The 21,182-nt window shown below is 40.9% G+C and overlaps 1 protein-coding gene across 2 annotated transcripts in view; it reads right to left on the reverse strand.

Moving 5' to 3' along the window:
* The window catches only part of galnt17 (polypeptide N-acetylgalactosaminyltransferase 17), a 416,397-nt gene that overhangs the window by 305,375 nt on the left and 89,840 nt on the right, over positions 1–21,182 (reverse strand). For both annotated transcript variants that reach the window (XM_072589562.1, XM_072589561.1), the window contains one exon: positions 4,447–4,613. In XM_072589562.1, coding sequence (XP_072445663.1) covers positions 4,447–4,613 — 167 coding nt within the window. The remainder of the gene's footprint in view (positions 1–4,446; positions 4,614–21,182) is intronic.

The following is a 21,182-nucleotide window of genomic DNA, read 5'->3' on the forward strand; positions in this document are numbered from 1 at the left end:
TTATCAGTTACACCACTGTTGCATCAGAACGTTACACTGATCATCCACAGATTTCACAATTCGTAAACCCATATCAGCAGCTGAATCTCCACGAATCCTAACTCATAACTGTGTGAAAGTATTCTGCAGATTTCTGAGTTTTGGAACTATGGGAGAAGTTTCTCTCCCAAACCTCCCCAGAGCATAACCTGCAATTTTAAAATCTGTCTTGGGATGTGGAAATCACTGGCAGGATCAACACTTGTTGTCCATTCCTAACTGCCCTTGAACTGAGTGGTTTGCACTCAGTCATTTCTGTGGGCAGTGAATAGTCAAACATTTTACTGTTTGGAGTCTGGAGTCACATGTAGAACAAAACAGGTAAAGTTGGCAATTGTGAACCAGATGAATATTTAGGAGAATTAATGGCATCTTCCTGGAGATCATTCTGCCAGCTAACATAGCAGGATTTGAACCCTCATCCTCAAAACATTGATCTAGGCCTCTGAATGACTAGTCCAGTGACATAACCATGATTCTTACCACCTCATCAATTTAATGTTAATATGGTTAAAGAGACAAAGCCTGTAGTGATGTGAACCAGAGGGAGTCTCACTTGAGTATGAGGCTTTTGACTGGGGTTGTTAACCCGGGCCAATCAGGAAAGCCTTAGCTGACCAATTCAAACAGTTAGGTGCGGAGTGGGGAGGCAGGTCAGAGGATCTCCTCATGGGTCTGCTCTTAGGCCTGGCTAAACTGGCCATAAACAGGTCCAGGCAACGGGCCATGGAGGGGGTTGTTAGGGCCGACTGCCTGCCCCTCTTCCACAGTTATGTTAGAGCCCTGGAGAGGAAGCACACAGTGTCTACCAACACCCTTGAGCTGCTCAGGGAGAGATGGGCACCGCAGGGAGTGGAGTGTATTATTTCCCCGTCCAACTCTATTTTGATTTAATCTCTGCCCTCCCCTTCATTGTTTGATCATGCAGCATTGCCCTTTGATGTGAAGGGCACTGCTTGTCTCTGGCAACTCCAGTGCTTCCTTCTTTCCTGCTGGTGGAAGTTGAATAAAGATTCATGCACCTTGTGTCTTTCACAGTGTCTCACACCTGCACACACACAACATGGGTGCTGGGGAAAAAATAAGTACAACTGCTGTTAGGCAGTAGTGTGGGGGGGGGGGAATAAAAAGGAAAAACAAAGAAAAAAATGTATAAACAGCTAGGTGCGGAGCGGGAAGGCAGGTCAGAGGATCTCCTCATGGGTCTGCTCCGGGGCCTAGCCAAAATGGCCTTAAACAAGTCCAGGCAGCAGGCCGTGGAGGGGGTTGTTATGGCAATTGCCTGCCCCTCTTCCGCAGTTATGTCCAGGCCCGGGTGTCCCTAGAGAAGGAGCACACGGTGTCCACCGACATCCTCGAGATTTTCAGGGAGAAGTGCACACTGCAGGGTGCGGAGTGTTTTATTTCCCCCTCCAATTCTATTTTGATTTGACCCCTCCCCTTTACTTTCTCAATCACTTAGGCATTGCCCTTCGTTGAGCAGAGCTCTGCCTGGCCACTCAGGTGTTTCCTTTCTTCCTGGTGGTGGAATATAAATAAAGGTTTACGCACTCGTGTTTTCACTTCGTCCTACACCTGCACACACATGACATGGGTGCTGGGGAAAATAGGCAAAAAAACATATTAACAGGGGATTTAGAATCTCCTCGGGCCAGGGGCCTGACTCCGAGCTGACTGGCCATATAGCCTGTGTACTGCTGTTGGTTTTTGGGAACCTGTTTCCTGAACTGGCTGACCTACATATCCGGTTTGTTATTGGTATTTCATTTTGAGGACTGATTTTTGAGCTGGCTGATCTTCACAACCTGATACTGCTGTACTTTAGGTTCTCACCAGGGAGCTGTTGATTCATTGGCTGGAAAAAAAATATATAAACAGGGGATTTAGAATCTCCTCAGTTCAGGGGACTGACTCCGAGCTGGCTGGTCACAGTGTACTGTGCACAAGTAAATAAAAGGTGACTTGGTGACGGGATACCAGCCTCTGTGCAGTTATTTCAAAACCTGTAATTTGTCAGTGAGCAGATGGAAGGTGATGATAAGAACAGTTGATCTCTCATTGCCCTTTTAGACAAGGTCAGAGAGAAGAGGCACAGTCTCATTGGACAGCAATCCTCCATGCACAGCAAAGCAGTCAGTCAGTTGTGCCCCATGGATAGAGAAGTGGTACTGCCACTCTCCCCCAACTTTCTCATTTTCATTCTCAGCAGAGCACCACAGGGAAGAATCAATAAACAAGGATCTATTAACGTCAGGCAATCACGATGCTGTTTTTTTCTTCTTTCTTCCTTTCCACCACTACAGAAATATGTATACTATATTCAACCTACAGTGTGGAGTACGAAAATATATTGTTCTCTATACCTACCCTAGGACTCAAACTGCTTTGCAAAATACTATCATCACTTTATTCCTCTTGCATGGAGTGATGGAGTCATACAGCATAGAAACAGATCCTTCAGTTCAACCATTCCATACTGAGGATAAGACCAAATTGAACTAGTCCCACCTGCCTGTTCCTAGTCCATATCCCTCCAAACCTTTCCTATTCACATACTTATCCAAAAGTCTTTTAAATGTTGTAATTGTACCCACATCCACCACTTCCTCAGGAAGGTCATTCCTCATGCAAACCAACCTGTGTGTCAAGTGTTTGCACTCATGTCTTTTTTAAACCTCTCTCCTTAAAAATGTCTTGAAAACCCCATCCTAGGGAAAAGACAACGACTGTACCCTTCGTTATTTTACAAACTTCTTTCAGCTTGCCTTTCAACCTCCTAAGCTCCAGTGATAAAAGTCCCAACCTATCCAGCTTTTCTTTATAACTCAAATCTTCAATACCTATCTTTACAATCACCCAGCTCTCATTTCACCTCTGCCCTGCCAGTGTTCAAAATCCACAGATTCACCTCAGAGCTCCAAAGATTCCCAAGAATAATCAATCAAAAGGTTGATCAATGAGAGCAGGCTCATCCCTGTGTTAGAGATAGATTATGTGAAGAGCTATTCTTCCAATCAGCATTCCTGTTTCTCTCATGCTCCTCCAATCACAGCATGTTCCTTCTTTGTATTTGCTGCTGATGGGCTTACAATCCACAAACATTGGAGAAAACCAGCCTCCAGCCTATGATTGGAGGAGGAACTTCGAAATTAAGTGGCTGCAGTGAATGTATCACTGGCACTGCCACAAGACAGGATTGAGGATTGGTAGAAGCCAAGATTGGGGATTGGCATCAATTGAGACTGGGGATGGGCACCAGCCAGGATTGGGGATTAGCACTGGTGGAGATGGGGGGTTGGCTTCAACTGAGATTGGAGGTTGGCATCAAACAAAGCCTGAGATGGGCACCAGCCAGGACTGGTGATTAGCACCAACTGAGACTGGGGATTGGCACCATTTGGCATTGGGAATTGGTATCAGACAAGACTGGAGATTGGCAGCATTCAGGACCAGGGATAGCTACTGACTGGGTTTTGGAATTTTTAATTCATTCAACAGATGAGGCCTTCATTGGTTGGACCAGAATTTATTACCCTCCTTAATATCCCTAAGGAATGTGATGTTGAGCTGTCCGTTTGGTGACTGTCTTTATGGAGGAAGTCCAAGAATATTGACCAGCGACACTGAAGGAACAACAATATATTCCCAAGTCAGGATGATGAGTGTCTTGGAGGGGAATTTATAGATGTTGGTTTTCCTTCATAGAATCATAGAATCCCTACAGTGCGGAAACAGGCCCTTCAGCCCAACCAGTCCATACCGACACTCCGAAGAGTAACCCATCCAGACCCATTCCCCTACACTATTATCCAATATTTACCCCTGGTTAATGCACTCCAACTGCACATCCCTGAACACTATTGGTAGTTTAGCATGGCCAGTTCACCTAACCTGCACATCATTGGATTGTGGGAGGAAACCAGAGCACCCGGAGGAAACCCACAAAGACACTTGGAGAATGTGCAAACTCCACACAGACAGTCGCCTAAGGCTGGAATCAAATCTGGCACTGTGAGGCAGCAGAGCTAACCACCATTCCTTGTAGCTCCTGTCCTTCTAGATGATTGAGGTCATGGGTTTAGAAGATCCAGTCGAAGGAGTCTTGGTGGGTTTCTGTAGTACACCTTGTAGATGGTGCACACTGCTGCTACTGAGCATTGATGGTGGAGGGACTGAAGCTTTGTGAATGTGCAGCATAAATTAGTCACAAAGTAAGACAGAGACAGATGATTGGAGAAAGCATTCCACAACCGGTATGCCCTAATCCCTCAGGAAGGGAAGGTATGGAACATATAGTAAATTGATCAAATGCTCAAACACGCCTTTAAAACACAGTTTTAGGCACAACGTCAGACAGGTCTATAGTACATGCAGTTTTATTAACACATATTTTGAAGCTTACTGTACCATCATCACTGTTGTCATCTACAAGGATAATCTCTTTGAGTAGATGGGCTGGCGTGTGATTCACTGCACTGTGCACAGAGCGAAGGATAACAGACAAAGCTTCATTCACAAAGATAAAAATGAGGGAAATCTGTGGAAGGTTCTTGGGGTAGCTCAATTCTTTGCATCTAAGGAAGAGAAAATGGAAATTAGAATGTTTGATCCTTTATTGACTTCAGCTACACAGTCACGTAAAGTTGTCTATAAATATAATGTTATACAACAAGCAGAGAAACTTATATTTCATGTGCTGCATCCAGCTTGATGACTTTTAATTTACAACATTACCCACCCAGTAATATTGCTAATCTTTAAGTGGTGAAAGATATTACAGGTAGTTCTTCTATAGCATGTGTTTCTACACCACAAATTGCCTATAACACCATTGCCAAATTTAGACCGATACTTGTAAACCATGAACTTTTCTTACCTGAACTGGCTATAATACCATTCCGGCCCTATTTGTTTAAATGGTGCTGGTACTGTATGATTTTCTTATAAAGTAAGATTGCACAGGAAACGAACTATGGCGTTATAGGAGAACTGCCTGTATAACTCTCTGAGATTCACATCCCTGTGCAGAAACCAGCAGTGTTGTACTGCAGGTAAGCAGAAAGTTCACATGAAAAGATTTTGGCAAATCATTGTAAATTACTATAGTTAGATGCATTGGATTATTGATTTGAGATAACACTGACTGAAGACAGCAATTTTCTCACTCATATGATTTCCAAAGTTTAATACCATTAGCAGTGGAGGACAGACTGAGGGAAAGAGAAAAGGAGGCTATTTAGATTCAGAAAATGTCAGCTGTCTTAAAGGTTCAAGATTTTTATGGTAATTTGTGACTGTATATTCCAGAAATTTTTAAGTTTTCCTTAAGGCCAGGAATTGAATTTAATTCTGAACATGAATTCAAGTGAAGAACAGCTCTAGTACCAGCTTCACAGGTTTTGTCAATGATGAAGAACCATTATTGCTCAAGTGTCAGAAATGCTGGGCTCACAGCTGAATGAAGCTAGTGCTGCAGACATAAATATATCATATATGTTGTATATTTCGATAATAATCTTGGTGTTTCCTTTTTAATCAAACATTTCTGAAAATAGTGCAAAATCGAATTGTATTTCCCACTGGACCAAAGTCACAGGAAATAGGCAATGCAATAAAAAGAACCTTTTGCTGAGAAGAGGCCACATGAGATTTAGACTGATAAAATATTCATCAAAGATAGGCTGTAATTTAAAACTGCAGTCTACCAGAGGATGAATGAGCCATTTGTGATTTGTCACTACTTTTAATTCTAAATAATATTCAAACATCTATATTACAGCGTGTCAAAAGTGACTGCATTGAATTACAGCTCCGTGGAGAAGGGGTTGGAGGCAGTGAAAGGGCAAGAAGAAAAGGGCATGTCCGTCGGGATGATTTCCCAAAGCTTTCTCATTGCAGGAGGTTTGGGGTCAGAACAAAGTCTGCTTCACAGAATTAGTATCTTGGAGGAAGCCTCTTGCTCAAAGATTGACATGCCATCTCAGGCTACATTAGATGCCTACATTAGGGACCACAAGGTTTATCAACCCTACAGAGAAGTCCCAGGGATTCTACCAGAGGGGCTATCTCCATCCTGAGACCCCTCACAGCGATACGCAATATTTGATTTCATCTGAAGAAGGAGGTGTCCTCAAAGTCTCCCTCCTTGCCCGCAGCATTCACCTCTCCTTGGACCTGCCACTCAACTATAACTTGTCCAATTCAGCCTCCTGCTTCCCTTTCAACTCATTCTCCGTAACTGGATTGGGGTGCTGGAGTTGGCTGCTCAGTTAACCGCCTCGAGACAGATCACGACAGACAATCCACTGGGCCACTTTCAGAATCAAGGTCAATTTTGGGATTATGACCACCCAGAAAAATTCAGCACCGTGGGTTTGATTCCCTCTTGCTCTGTCTCCTGCACTCCCCCTCAAAAGCATAAAAACATAATTGTATACTTTTGATTGACAGTACATTCTCAGCACAGTTTAGTTTGAGACCTCACTTCATATTAAATGAAAAAAAAGACACAAATAAAATGTTTAATTAACAAAACAATATCAACATTTGCAACAATGTCACAGTACTGTTCTCAAAAGAACATCCTTTTTCACCAGTTTATTCCAACTTTTTATCACAGATTTCACCAAGAAAATAAACAGGAAACCTGCAGCCATGGAAAAACATGATCCTCTAATGTAGAAATCCATTTTCGTGCTTTTTCTCCATAATTCTGGTTTCCCTTTCTAATTAAAAATCTATCTATCTCAGCCTTGAATATACATGATGACCCAACCTCCACAGCCTTCTGCAGTAAAGAATTTTACAAATTGGACACCTTTTGACGGAAGAAAGACCTCCTCATCTCTGACTTAAATGAGTGACCACTTACTCTGAGATTATGCCCTCTGGTCCTGGATTGTCAGTCTCATAGCATTTACCATGACAAGCTTCCTATGAATCTTATATGTTTCAATTAGGTCGCCTCTCATTCATCTAAACTAGAATGAGTACAGGCTCAACTTTCTCAACTGCTCTTCATAAGAAGGTCCCACATTACCAGGAATCAGTCCAGTGAACCTTCTCTGGATTGCCTTCAATGCCAGTACATCCTTACTTATACACAGGGACTAGGTATTCTAGGTGTGGTCTAACTTGTGCTGTGCAAGACATTCCTGTTTTTATATTCCATTCCCTTTGAATCAAAGGCCAACATTCCATTTCTCTTTCATATTACTTATTGAACGTGTACCCTAACTTTTCCAGATTCATGTATAAGGACTCCCAGATCCTAGAAACACAAAGTTCTGCAGCTGCTGCAAATCTGAAATAAAAAAAATGTGCTGAAGAATCTCAGCAGGGCTGGCAGCATCTTTCATGAAAGATAGTTAACTTTTTTTAGTCTGATGTGCCTCTTCTTCTGATGCCAAACTCCCCTGTTTTCTGCTGTCTTTCTGTACTTAAATAATGTTCTGCTCCTCAATCCTTCCTACCAAAGTGTACAACCTGACATTTTCCCACATTATATTCCATCTACCAAGACTTTTCCCATTCACTTGACCTGTATCTATCCCTCTGCAATCTCTTTGTGTCATGCTCACTTCTTGACCTCCCGCCAATCTTTACATTATCTCCAACAGTAAAGGTACATTCACTTGCCTCACCTTAGTTATTAATATCCAGTAAATAACAGCGCTGCCAGCACTGACTCCTGTGTCTTTCCATAAGGTTGCCATCTTGAAATACCCTCCTTGTCCCAGCACTCTGTCTTCTATTAGTTAGCCAATCCTCTATCTATGTTAATATACTACCTCCGCACAGTGGGTTCTCATCTTCTTATGTTGCCTAATGTGTGCTATTTTATCATTTGCTTTTTGAAAATCCTAATATATCATATTGTTGGTTCCCTTTCTCTCCTTAATGTTACCTCCTCAAATAATTGTAATAAATTTGTCAGTGAGGATTTGCCTTCATGATGTCATATTGATTTTGCTTGATCATATTATGTGCTCTATCTACTGTTTCATCCTTTACAATTGACTCTTTTTTTCATGATAGATGTTAAACTAATGGCCCTATAATTATCTGTTTATTGTCTCTCTCTTTTTTTGTAAAAAGGTGTTACATTGGCAGTCTTCCAATTCTCTGGGTCTTTTCCAATATTGAAGCATCTTGGAAGATTACTACCAACGTATTCACTTGCTCTGTAGCTGATTCCTTTAGGATCCCAGAATGCATTCCATCAGATTTGTTAGTGTTTAGCCCTATTAGTTTCCCTCGTACATCTTCTCTAGTGATAGTTACTGTTTTTGTCACTCACTTTTCCCCTTGATTATTTATTACTTTTTAAAGCTGAATTCTAATGATGCCCAGTTCTGTTCCAGGAAATGAAGAGAGGTTTATTTTAACTTTGTAGCATCATTCAGATTAGCTGTATCAATTTGTATGCTTTCCTTATCCCGACTCTTTATCTTTTATAGTTAGCCAATCCACACCATACTGCACCCATCACCATCAAGTCTTAATATCACTTCAGGGCTCCTCTCTTGCTCTCTTAGCATTTACTCATTATGCTCTTGCCTGGGTGCTCATAGCATCTCTACCTTACTTTGTCTTTTTGTGCTTTTATCCCCGAATGAGAATTTAAAAGCTCACAGTACTTCGGCCTTGCTTTGCTGTTTATAGCACAGGCACAGAGTCAGGTAAAAACAAAAAGAACTGCAGATGCTGGAATTCAGACAAAAAAATGGAAATTGCGGAAAAAGCTCAGCAAGTCTGGCAGTATCAGTAGAGAGAAATCAGTGTTAGCATTTCTGATCCAGTGACCCTTCCTCAGCACACAGTCAGGAAGCTTGTCATGGTTGTCAGCAATGATCCATCAAGAGAGTGGACACATTGCTGTATGGCACTTAATGTCTGGTACCTGATCGAACGCTTTTTGAAAATCCTGCTTGTTGCTTGCTCCTCTGGCCCTCAGACAACAACATCTCAATGGGCATTGTTCCCCATCTCAGTCGAGAGTAGGGTGCTGGAAAAGCACAGCAGGCCAGGCAGCATCCAAGGAGCAGGAGAATCAATGTTTCGGGCAAAAGCCCTTCATCAGGAATGAGGCTTGTGAACCAAAGTGATGCAGAGGCAAATGGGAGGGGGTTGGGGCTGGGGGAGGAGGTAGCTGAGAGTGCAATAGGTAGATGGAGGTAGGGGTAATGGTGATAGGTCAGAGAGGAGTGTGGAATGGATAGGTGGGAAGAAAGATGGAAAGGTAGGACAGTCATGAGGGTGGTGCCAAGTTGGAAGGTTGGATCTGGGATAAGGTAGGGGATGGGTAAATGAGGAAACTGGTGAAATCCACATCAATCCCATGTCTTTGGAGGGTCCCAAGGCGGAAGATGAGACGTTCTTCCTCCAGGCGCCTGGTGGTAAGGGTTTGGTGATGGAGGAGGTCCAGGACCTGCATGTCTTTGGTGGAGTGGGAGTGGAAGTTGAAGTGTTCAACTGGTAGGGATGGTAGGATTGGTTGGTGCGGGTGTCTTTAGCCAAGGGGCAGTGGGGTATGCAGCAAACTCACTCCCTACGCTTCAACCAAATGGCCATGATTCAAAGCCCAAGGGAAGTGGTCCTCAGTTGTTAAGGGAGACAGCCTTCAGTCGGGAGTTTCCAGAGCTGTAAGCCAAGGGCAGCATCTGAGATCTTGGCTGCTGTCAGTCAACAGCTTGTGGTGATCATGGTTAGGGAGTCTGCATCACTGCAGTCAGGAAGTGGGCCAAGCTCAGTCGTGCAGCTCCAACCAGTCATGGATTTGCAATAATTCAATCAGGAAGCTGCACACACATCAGTCAATGGCACAATCACTCATTGTGATGAAGCTGTCTGTCCAACAAGGGTAAGGGTTCAAGCTGTGGTCAGTCCTGGGGGCTTGGCTCAATGAAAGTCATGAGAGATCATCAGGGTCCATAGCTGTGGCAGGGAAGTGGAGGGAGTCAGTACTGAGGATTGCGGGCAGAACGCTGGGGTGCAGAGTGGCCAGTAATTGTGAAGAGTGGCAACTCAACATTTTAGTGGGGGAGTCAACAGTACAATGGTGGACATTGGCTTGTGTGTGGTCATCAGTGGTCACAACAACTTTGACCTTGATGAAGGGGACAATGCAGCAAGGTGATTGGCTTGACTGATTCGGAAGGCTGGGCCTCAGCTTAATGGTGGGAGATGATGTGGGAATATGGAGAAGTTCATGATGGGCTTGAGAGGGAATTCATGGAAGAATTGGGCACAGAGGTGATGAGATTGGCCTTGATTATTAGGCTGGAGCTGCCATCGCTGGGCCAAGCATGATCTGTGTTGCCTTCTAGAATCATTTGCAATGAGAAAGGAAAATGGCTATGACTGCATCTGGAGTGAGCGGAATACGTTTTTTTTCCTGCCTGAGGGTGCAGGCATTACTTGTAAGTGATGCAATGCCCTTCATGGGGCAATTGTATCAATCAGATACTTTGATTGTGCAGGCTGAAGACATCTGTAAGGGAAGTAACCTGTCTGTGAAACACATGTCGTGTCCAACTGTGTAGGATACAAGTCCTGGTGACAAGCAATCTTGACTATGTCATTGTCAACAGACGTGAAGCTGCAAAAGCACAGCAGGTCAGACAGCATCCAAGGAGCAGGAAAGTCAACGTTTTGGGCAGGAACCCTTTGTCAACCCCAGAGCTGACGAAGGGTTTTGGTCTGAAACTTTGACTTTCCTGCCCCTTGGACGCTGTCTGTCTGTTGTGCCTTTCCAGCTCATATCTAGTCACTCTGGTTTCCAGTATCTGTAGTCCTTACTGTCTCCAAGTCCTTGACCATGTCACTTGGTCATTACAAATTGATCGCAGTCATCTCTGTGAAGCAGAAATCATCACAGGCAACCTTCAAAGTAGCACATACAGCCCACAATTCACAAAGACAGCCCAAAATCTCACAGAGCTGATCTCTTCACACCTTGAGCTGTAAATATTTGCTAACATCCTCTTATATGCAATACTGCCTTTCTTGAGTGGTTTGGGAGGATTAGAATGAGGTGACCAACTGTGAATAATTGCGCAGTACTTAAAATCTGCTACTCGCATTATCTGCACTGTGAAGGGCAATTCATGGCTGGCAGCATTTGATCTGATTCATCGTTGGGTTTTAAAACTGGCAACAGTGTTGGGAATTCTGGGAGGGCCCAGCCATGGCAAATATGTCCAAAATTGCTGTGCTGAGTTTAGTGCAAGCTGGGCATCATGAAGTTGTAGCGAACTGTGGAGAATCACTGGAGAAAAGTTACTATGGCTCACTGTGAGAAAGCCTTCATGAAACTCCCTGAAATTGACATGTGGCCAATCTCTGGTAAAATGCAGCCTGTTATTTTTAAATTATATGCTAATCTTTGAAAATAAGACTCTTATGGGTTATTAGTCATTTGTATCTCGTTCTGTGCTGTTTTCAGAGCATCAGTTTATTTTGGATTTGTTGCTGGGATCTAAGGTAGATAGCAGGAAGTCAAGTGTAATGAGCATTTAACTAATTTTTATATATTCATAGGATGCGAGTATCACTGGCTGGCCAGCATTTATTACCCACTGAGAAGATAGTTGTGAGCTTGAACCTTTATGAGTGAGTGGTTTGCTCGACTATTTCAGAGGGCAGCTCAGAGTAAACCACATTGCTATGGATCTGGAGTCACATGGAGGGCAGACTGGGTGAGGATGGGAGATTTGTTTTCCTGAGTGAATTTGGTGAACCAGATGGGTTTTTCCAACAATTGACAATGGTTTTTGTTATTTTCTATCCTTTATTACCCCAGACTGCTCATTCTGGGGGCGGCACGGTGGCTCAGTGGTTAGCGCTGCTGCCTCACAGCACCAGGGACCCAGGTTCGATTCCACCCTCGGGTGCCTGTCTGTGTGGAGTTTGCACATTCTCACCATGTCTGCGTGGGTTTGCTCTGGTTTCCTCCCACAGTCCAAAGATGTGCAGGTTAGGTGGATTGGCCGTTCTAAATTGCCCATAGCGTTAGGTGCATTAGTCAGAGGGAAATGGAGCAGAGTGGGTTAGTCTTCGGAGGGTCAGTGTGGACTTGTTGGGATGAAGGGTCTGTTTTTGCACTGTAAGGAATCTAATTTCCCACCTTATTACAGCTTCGCAACTGCACATCTCAGCTTTAGAGTAGAACTTCAGCCGACATTTTAAACGAATGAAAAGAAAAAAATGAAAAAGAAAATAGGTTTAGGCATTCACATTACTAATTCTGCTGCCAAACTCCTGGAGTGAAGAGGTAACAAATGAATAGCATTTTTAGCTAACTACTTGTCAAAGACAAAGCTTTTGAAACACTTTTCTCGAATTTCTTACCATTATGGAAGCCTATATTAATATAAATGATTCCTTTCAAATGTCAAAGCCATTTTTCTCTCCCTCAGGAATATCAGAATGTTTCAATTTGTTCTCACCACTATTCTTGAACTGTCTCAACTGAAACGGAATCACTTATTTCATAACCAAAAATGAGCTACTGGGACAGCCTGGAATACAAATAGCGAACCACTCAAATGTAACTCCATACAAAAGTGACCAATTATTTTTTTTAAAGTCTGACAGCACATGCTACAGAAATGCAGATGATGGTAGCATAGCTTCCAAATGTTCAATCAAATAATGTTTCTATTTTTCATGGTAATTATGACAACTTATTCTGTTCTAAGCTGCAGCTCCAATCTTTTTCAGTTTGACAATGAGTCAGTGTGTTTCATACTATTCAATGTTTAATGTGAAGAGGTAAGAGGTGATAAGAACTGTCAACGTTTGACTCCCTGGACTGACTGCCCCTGCCATGGCTCTCAGATACTTTTGTTGACTGGACAGGAAACGACAAGGAAAGTTCCCATTGTTGTGTTTATGAGCATTTTCATATCACGTTTGTGGAAAGATAAAGCAAAATATTTTTAAAAGACTTTAAGTACACATGCTACTAAGGTTAAAAATGTGTTTTTGAGTACTTGGCTTTGTGTTGATGCTTTTATACAAGACAACCACCCGATGAAGGAGCAGCACTCCGAAAGCTAGTGCTTCCAAATAAACCTGGTGTTGTGTGATTTTTAACTTTATACTAGTAAGCTTGCTTATAATCATTTGTTATGCTCAAACAAACTGAAATGAGTTTAGAGAATGCATTCTGAGTGCTGTGATGCTATTGAGATTGCTCATTTCGGAATATGGCTGGGAGGGTGGTTCCGAGTGGTCAAGAAAGTGTCCAAGGAGCTGTGCTGCCCAACATGGAGGAAGACCAGCAACAACCAAATGGTGAAAGCAGGTCTTCTCACATTAACATGAAGGTAAAGATGACTTTTCCTTCATTTTTAACATAATTCACATATAATAGCTAAATACATGGCCATACCAATTCATAAATATCCCATATATGTTTTCAGTAGTTTATTGTATATTTTTCATTAATTAAATGTATCTCCCATTCAGAAAATGGTTGGTGACCACTGCCATGGGGATCATATTAATTTTCACCATCCTACATGCAAGCCATACTTCACTCTAAACTTCACGGCATATCCTTAAGTGAGAATGGATAACACTAAAATGTGGCATGTTATAAACATTAAATCTGCTGCCAACATAAGCCACTGGTATTCTTACTTGTTGAGGAATGTATATGCATTGGTCTGGACACTTAATTGATAAACATTTTTTTCAAGCTTAGCATATATCCCTTTTCTATATCTACTTGCTGGAGAGGCTGCGCATAATGGGTAACAGCATATGTGGACCAGAGGGCATCTGACTAAGCTAAGACTTTTTTGTTCTTTACTAAGGATGAAAAGCCACAGTTTCTGGGTTTAGAGACCATCTAGACTGTGGAAAATGAATCGAGTTCTGAGATCTCCAACAAACTCAAAGCTACTACGCTCTGTTTTTATTTTCCAGTCACTCAATCACTGGTTCGCCTCTAGGCAAAAAAAACAACACAAATAAAGTGACTGTCTTGATGTATAAGTGCTGCTTTATGGTCAGCAGACAATTTCTTGTCAATGCTCTCAGAAAAGTTTGATTAATCAATTTCTTTGAAGGCTATTTTACTCACTCCCTCAATGGCAAGAACCAACACAAACACAATGTCATAAGGGGCTTCAGTTAGTTAATTATCAGAAAAAGAACTTAGTGAATTTCTGAGCAAAAGTGAGGGGTAGCCAGTGATGGTGAACTTAAAAGAATTTTAAACCTCAGGCTACAAGAAATGCAGTTTGATGGACTCAGTATTGTCATCAATACGTTTTATATTTCGTATTGCTTGAATGGCTTAAGTTGTGAAGGGCGCAATACAATGTATTTCAAATTCTGTGGAAATATTGAAGAGGTTTATCTAAAAGAGGCTATTGAAGGTTCGCTGAGGTTTCCTGTAAATCACATGATAGAAGGTAATCAGTCATTTTGCTGTAGACTTCTACTGGGTTGCTTTGAAAATGAAAGGCTTGGAGAGATATTTGTTTTATCTGGTTCATTTGGAGGGAAGCCTGGTAAGGACAAGCTGAATTGGAGAAAAACAAACTGTCGGGTTGATCTCTCTTGTTTCTGGAAATTTACATATCTTCTCTGTCTTTTAAAGAGTTCAGATTTTAAATTCATGGAGTAGTTTTTGGTGAAGGATTTTAAAATTTGTTAGGATAGCCTTTGCAAAGACATGATTTTAAACTAATACGTGTTAGAGAGCAACAGTCTTCAGTTAGAGACTCCAAAGAACCCTGGAATGTTTAAGAAAGCTTTTGTAATATTGTAGGGGTTTACAACAGGAATGAGAAAACATTAAGGCATTAGCTGTTGCATAATTTAGTATTAGTTTTTTTTAAATGCAATTAGAAACTTTTTGTGTTCAGTTTGAAGAAGACTTGACTGGGGTCAGAAGAATGTGGCACGTTGACTCAGTGGTTAGCTCTGCTGCTGCACAGCGCCAGGGACCTCGGTATGAGACCTTTGGTGACTCTGTGTAGAGTTTGCACATTCTCCCTGTGTGTGCGTGGGTGTGCCCCGGTTTCCTCCCACAGTCCAAAGATGTGCAGGCTCGGTGAATTGGTCATGCTGAATTGGCCGTAGTGTTCAGGGATGTGTAGGTTAGATGCATTAGTCAAGTCATCGGGTGGGGGAATGGGTCTAGGTGGGTCTCTTTGGTGAGTTGGTGTGGACTTTTTGGGTTAAATGACCTGTTTCCACATTGTAGGGATTCTATGATTATTGCAAGAAAGAAATTATTCAGAACATATAGGCAAATAAATTACTTCAATGAAAGAGTTTAGCTTACAAAATTTCCAAACCAGTAATGTTTGGTTAGAAATACTTCAAGGAAAAAGACTTTATAATTCAAGACAAAATAAGAGAAGAAGCAGTGAAGTCAAACCTATAGATTTGATAGCAAGGATAATTTCTTTGAAGTTTGACCAAGTATAAAGTGATGGTGTTGGGAAATAGACAAAATTTTGTTTTGCCATGTGTCTGGAAATAATCCGCACTGTATTATATTTAGATAGCTTAGTTTGTTTTCTTTTATTTCTATTTCATTTGCATAACAAACTTATGTTTTATAGTTAAAGCAAAATCTGCAGCCGATTCTGCCGATGTTTTCGTGAAAGACTGTCTCATTAAATGAGAGGAAAAAAAATCTAGCAAGCCAGCTTGCATTGTGGGATCCTTGCAGTAATATCAGCAGGGATCATATCAAAAGGAAACCCTCTTGTTGATTTCAAGCTGAAACCTCGTGGTTCTTTTGAAAGAAAGGTTGAAGAAACAAGTATTTTCTGAACAAGCTCTGTCTGCAAAATTTCAGAGACAACCATGTATGATTCGTGACTTGACGAGATCAGTCAGATCATAGGAATAGGAATAGGCCATTCAGTCCTCAAGCCTGTTGCACTGCTCAATAAGGTCTTGGCTGGTCTGTGGTCCATATACCTTCCTTTGGTCCATTTCCCTGAATATATTTATTTAACAAAAAAACATCAGAGCATCCGACTCCAGAACTTCCTACACTTTATCCTTTGGCCTTCCACAATAACCCATTGCTCAAAATTTTTTTTCTCTCTCTAAGAAGACCAATCTCTGTAAAGAAATCTTCTTTCTGCCCTTGTTTCTGAAGTGCGTATATGTTTGCATGTATGTTTTTGGGAATGTTTGGAGAAAAGAGCATTTATGCTTGCACATTACTGACTTTGTGTGTTAACCAACTTTATCTTTTCACAATAAACCAATAATCATGTTTATTGAGAAACCTGGTTGATAGATCTCATTGTTTAAGACCTAAATTCATAAGCTTTTTGGTTGGTTGTCTTGGAAAATGTATTTTATTTTATATTATGACCCACTGAGTTGTGGAACTAGAGTAATGGTACACTCCTTTATCTTCCAATACTTTAGTATCAACATTTCATTAAGCTCTTTGACACTGTGCCACTCAGTGTTTAGGAGAGGTTTACCAGGACACTTTCAGTGCTAGAAATTTCAGTACCTGCCTGCTATTAAGGATGCACTCTCCCCACTACTGCCCCACCCCTCCTAAGGACAACTTCTTCCTGTTCCTATCACCAGGAAACCATCTAATCTTTAACATTTGCTTTCAGTGTTGAGGTCTCCCAAACTTATTCTGGTTTGGACTATCTCATTGAGACCTTTTACAAGCTCCCAATACACCTCTTTGCTGAGTGTACAGGAGTCCAGTATGCTGGGTTTCCTATTGGTTGGGTAGTTGAAGACTGTCAGTATTAGGAGCCTTTGCCTCAATAACAATGACATTATGCACATGGCATGTTGAGGCTCTGTGCTTAAAAGGCTCATCATAAAATCACAACTTGGAAGAGAAGCCAATGAATGGAGGATGTTTCATCCCAAAACATTACAGCATGGTCAATCCACCTAAATTGCACATTTTTGGACTGTGGGAGGAAACTGGAGCACCCAGGGGAAACCTACACAGACACAGGGAGAATGTGCAAACTCCACACAGACAGTTACCCAAGGCTAGAATCAAATGCAGGTCCCTGGTGATGTGAGGCAGAAGTGCTAACCACTGAGCCACCATGCCACCTATAAATGATAATGTAAGGATTCAATAATTCTATGATTCCATAACAACATTGTGTCGCTTTATCCTATTCGCAAATGATAAGTAACATTCATGCTACACAAATGTGAGCAACTTTCCAGAAGATCAATAGAGTCCAAGGCAAAACAATCCTCTTGATTGGCATCCCATCCATCAACGTAAGCTTTTACTCAATCACCAGTGAGTCACCAACCCACTATTACTTATTTAGGACAGATAATGACAAAGGAAGAATTTATATGAAGAATAAGAACTTCAATATTTAGACAGTGAAGAACATGGAACTGATTTCGATCAATAAATGGAGTGGGTGATGGTGATCCAGAAGGTATGGGCTATGATTCAGAAAGGAGAGTTCTGTTGAGTGAAATTTATGAAGGATGTTGGCATTAAAGTAAGAAAACCTGATAGAGCTATTAGTATGTTGAGGTACTTCTAACTGATCACAGGAGAGCATGAAATTAGATTTGGCTATAAAGGACCACACCAAGTTTTATGAACATGAACCTTTGTATTAAAAAATACAAGAACAGACAATGTTCAGGAAACAAAATATCCATGGCGAGAATAACTGATGGTTCATTCTGTCTGTACAGGGTGTCCAAATGTGAGAGATATTGCATTGTGCATGGTATGACTTAGAATCATTGCAAATCAGCACATTCCCCTGATTTGACCTTCCAACTGACTGGCCTGCTTCTGTCACATTGGCCTGGAGCTCTGGCTTTGTCTTGCAGACCTCTTTATCTCTCTTCTTCTTCTAAGACTCAGTTTAAAACAAATGCCTTTGAACAAGGACTATGACTCCTTCTTTGGTTTAAACTCAGTTTTTGTCTGACTATGGTGCTTTATTGCATCTTAAGACATTTTACTATATCAAAGGTGCTATATAAGTTCATACTATTGTTGTTGATTTGCCAGAAGCAACATCACAAAAGTTACATTTATAAACAAAATATATCATAATGTAACCTATGAACTATTGTTAAGGAGTGAAAATCCACAGCTATGTCATATTCATATGACAATATTATGCACAGGTTTAAATATTGGATTGGACCATGTCACTTTCAGGACCTCATAAAGACAGCAACACAAGTCAGATAATTGCTGGATTAGTACACTGCTATAATTCTATATTTACTGGGTGAATGTGTATGTTGGAAGTGAGTGGCCTTACAAAATGTACCCATTGCTCTCATAAATTCTGCCAATGGCTATAAAATTGCTTTGGATTCAGCTTTGGAACAAATTAATTAGCTAAAAAACCAAAATAATTCCAGACTAATTATTGAAAAAAGTATTGGAAACATATTAGAATTGTTACATTAGCAGCATGAGTTAGGAAATTGTTGACCTGTGAAATGTGCCGAATACCAAATCAGCAGTCCTTAAAACCCAAACATAAATTATTTTCAGGGTAATTTTTTATATTGTATCTTAATTTCTCTGTACAAATTTACCACAAACACTAACTTTCAACAAGTGAGCTGAAACATGATCATTTTTTGATTTACCAGTGTTCTGGCATCTAGAGAAACTGAGGTTGAATACATGAGCTGAGATGTCTGTAACATTAGGTATCCCACTTTGACCATTCAGTTAAAAAGTGGGATGGGTAGCATTGAGGAAAATCAATTGCTTTGATCAGGACTGAATCAAGTAAATCAGTCAAAATATATTTTTAAAGCTTCTAAGCTGCTAATATTTTTCTTTTAGCTAGCCAGATAAGCAATTTTTGTACTTTTTACAGTTTATCACAGTCCATGCTGATGCACCACGGGCAATCTTCCAACATGTGTTGGCACACTCCCTTGGGTAATTTGTACAAGTCAAAACTGGTCTTTGCTTAGGTTGAAATGGTAATTATTTATCAACATTTATCTTTCAGGTTTTAATTAAGTATCGTGAAATGTTTAGTTATATTTTTTGAAGTGAGCTTAAAAAAACAAGAGTTGAACAGGAAATGAAGGAAGGGAATGACACACACAAAACAGCATGCACTCACAAAGGTGTGATCTATGTGACAACTAACAGGAGTAAAGGCTAAGCCAGGTCAAGGTGAAAGCATGAAATAGTCACAAGGAGGGCACAGGTTCTAGTGTCCAAATAGCCTGAGTCAAAAGTGAAAGAGAGTAACATGGTGGCAATCAGTCGTGTTCTAAAGAGAGAATCACATTCCCAATTTCTAACCCACCTGCCCTGTGTTCTGCCTCCCACCTCCCAAAAACAATTGTTGCAGCTACGTGTGAAGGTGGGTAATGGGGATGTAGACATCAGGGTCTACATACGGAACTGGCCCCATGTAAATGAGATGGCATCCTGATTACCTCAAAAAATCTCACGGAGTCAGCACTAAGAACATATCAGGCATAGCCACAAGGATTCTGGTCTTTAGAGTGTTGCGGTAATTCTTTGAATGTAAATCATTGCTGATAGGAGTTACAACCCTCAGTACTTGCCACTGTAATGTTAAAACAGCACCTACCTGGTAGGAACAAACTCAAACTTTGCTAAAAGGAGGGAAGAAGGCAAACCTTTTTGTATTGTACTCATGAGGACAAAGCTGCAAGAAACAGACTTGAAAAACAGGATACCAAATTATACATTCTTCTCCTGTGCATGAAAAGCTTTAACATTTTGGTTCCTTTTGAGAACATTTGAAATATGACTCTGTTAATTGCTAAGGAAGAACATTTTTAATAAAGGGATAGTAACAAAATAGATATCAATAAAAACAGGGGAGCTGAACTCTTCTTACACTTTAAATAAATCAAGATTACATGAAGGATATATTTTTTGCTTATTAACTAAAATGCCCAGGAATTAAAAGTAGATATTCAAAGGGCTTTGAATAGTTCAGTGCACATTAGCAAAATTCAGCATATACGACTTAGCTTTCCAATACAGTGCATAAGAAAATGACGCACAGCATTTAATGCTATTGAAGTCACCTTCAAAGGAAGCTGGCAGCAGCTGCAGCAGTCATCAACTACAAACTGCTTAAAACATAGAACATCCCCATCCACTGGCAATAATTGCTGGCTCAAAGTCAACATGACCTTGATTTAAACTCTTCCTTTCCTGCTAATTCTTACAAAATGCTTGATACTTTTTCAGGGAAGATACTGCTTGGATATTTCTGGGTTTTTTCCAAATACATGTGTGTACATTAATTGCGCTAAATCACAGCTAATGTTAGCCCTACCTCAAATTCACAGTTAATCAGCATTGATTAAATACATTTAATGGGCAGATTTTACTATGCATCATAATGTTTCACAGAGTAGACATCTAAATTTCTGCATGGGTTGAATTTTGTACATCGCCAATTTCTCCATTATAAAAATGAAGCAGTTGGTTTTTTCATGGGTGGTATCAATGCTGATTCTCAGTGAGGTGACCAGCAAACATTGTTTTTTGAAAAATATGCTAACATCATTGACTAAGATATAACTCCATCTATTATAGTTAAGCATCAAAGCACTTCGGCATTCTGAGTTTAAATGTGGGTGCTGGCAGGTGGGACTAGATTGGGTTGGGATATCTGGTTGGCATGGATACGTTGGACCGAAGGGTCTGTTTCCATGCTGTACATCTCTATGACTCTGTGACTCTAATCAGTATTTTTAGCCAGCTATATTGTCAGCCAATGCCTCCCAGCTAATGGGTGAAATAGTTCTACTGGGGGGAATTGTTTCTCTGTTGTTCTAATTGAGTCTGAGACATAACTGACCAAAACAGGGTATCACTTCAGGACATGAATGATCCTCACAATTCTTTCAACTTCTGACTTCCTTTCATTGTATCCCTGCAGCCTCATTTATCAACTGAATTTCAGTCATCTAGACAGTGCAAAATAAATACCTAAGTTACTGTTGAAATGTAAAATGTCTTCAATAAATAATGCCAATACTATTTTGAATGGAAAGGCAGGCAGAACAGCTTGTGGTCATTCATCAATAACTATACTTAAAGGTTTCTTTCCAAGATCATAGTGGGTGGAATTTGATCATTAAACCTAGTGGCAGTTCCTCTGTAGTTA

This window comes from Chiloscyllium punctatum, chromosome 19, assembly GCF_047496795.1.
Source record: "Chiloscyllium punctatum isolate Juve2018m chromosome 19, sChiPun1.3, whole genome shotgun sequence".
Lineage (NCBI taxonomy): Eukaryota > Metazoa > Chordata > Chondrichthyes > Orectolobiformes > Hemiscylliidae > Chiloscyllium > Chiloscyllium punctatum.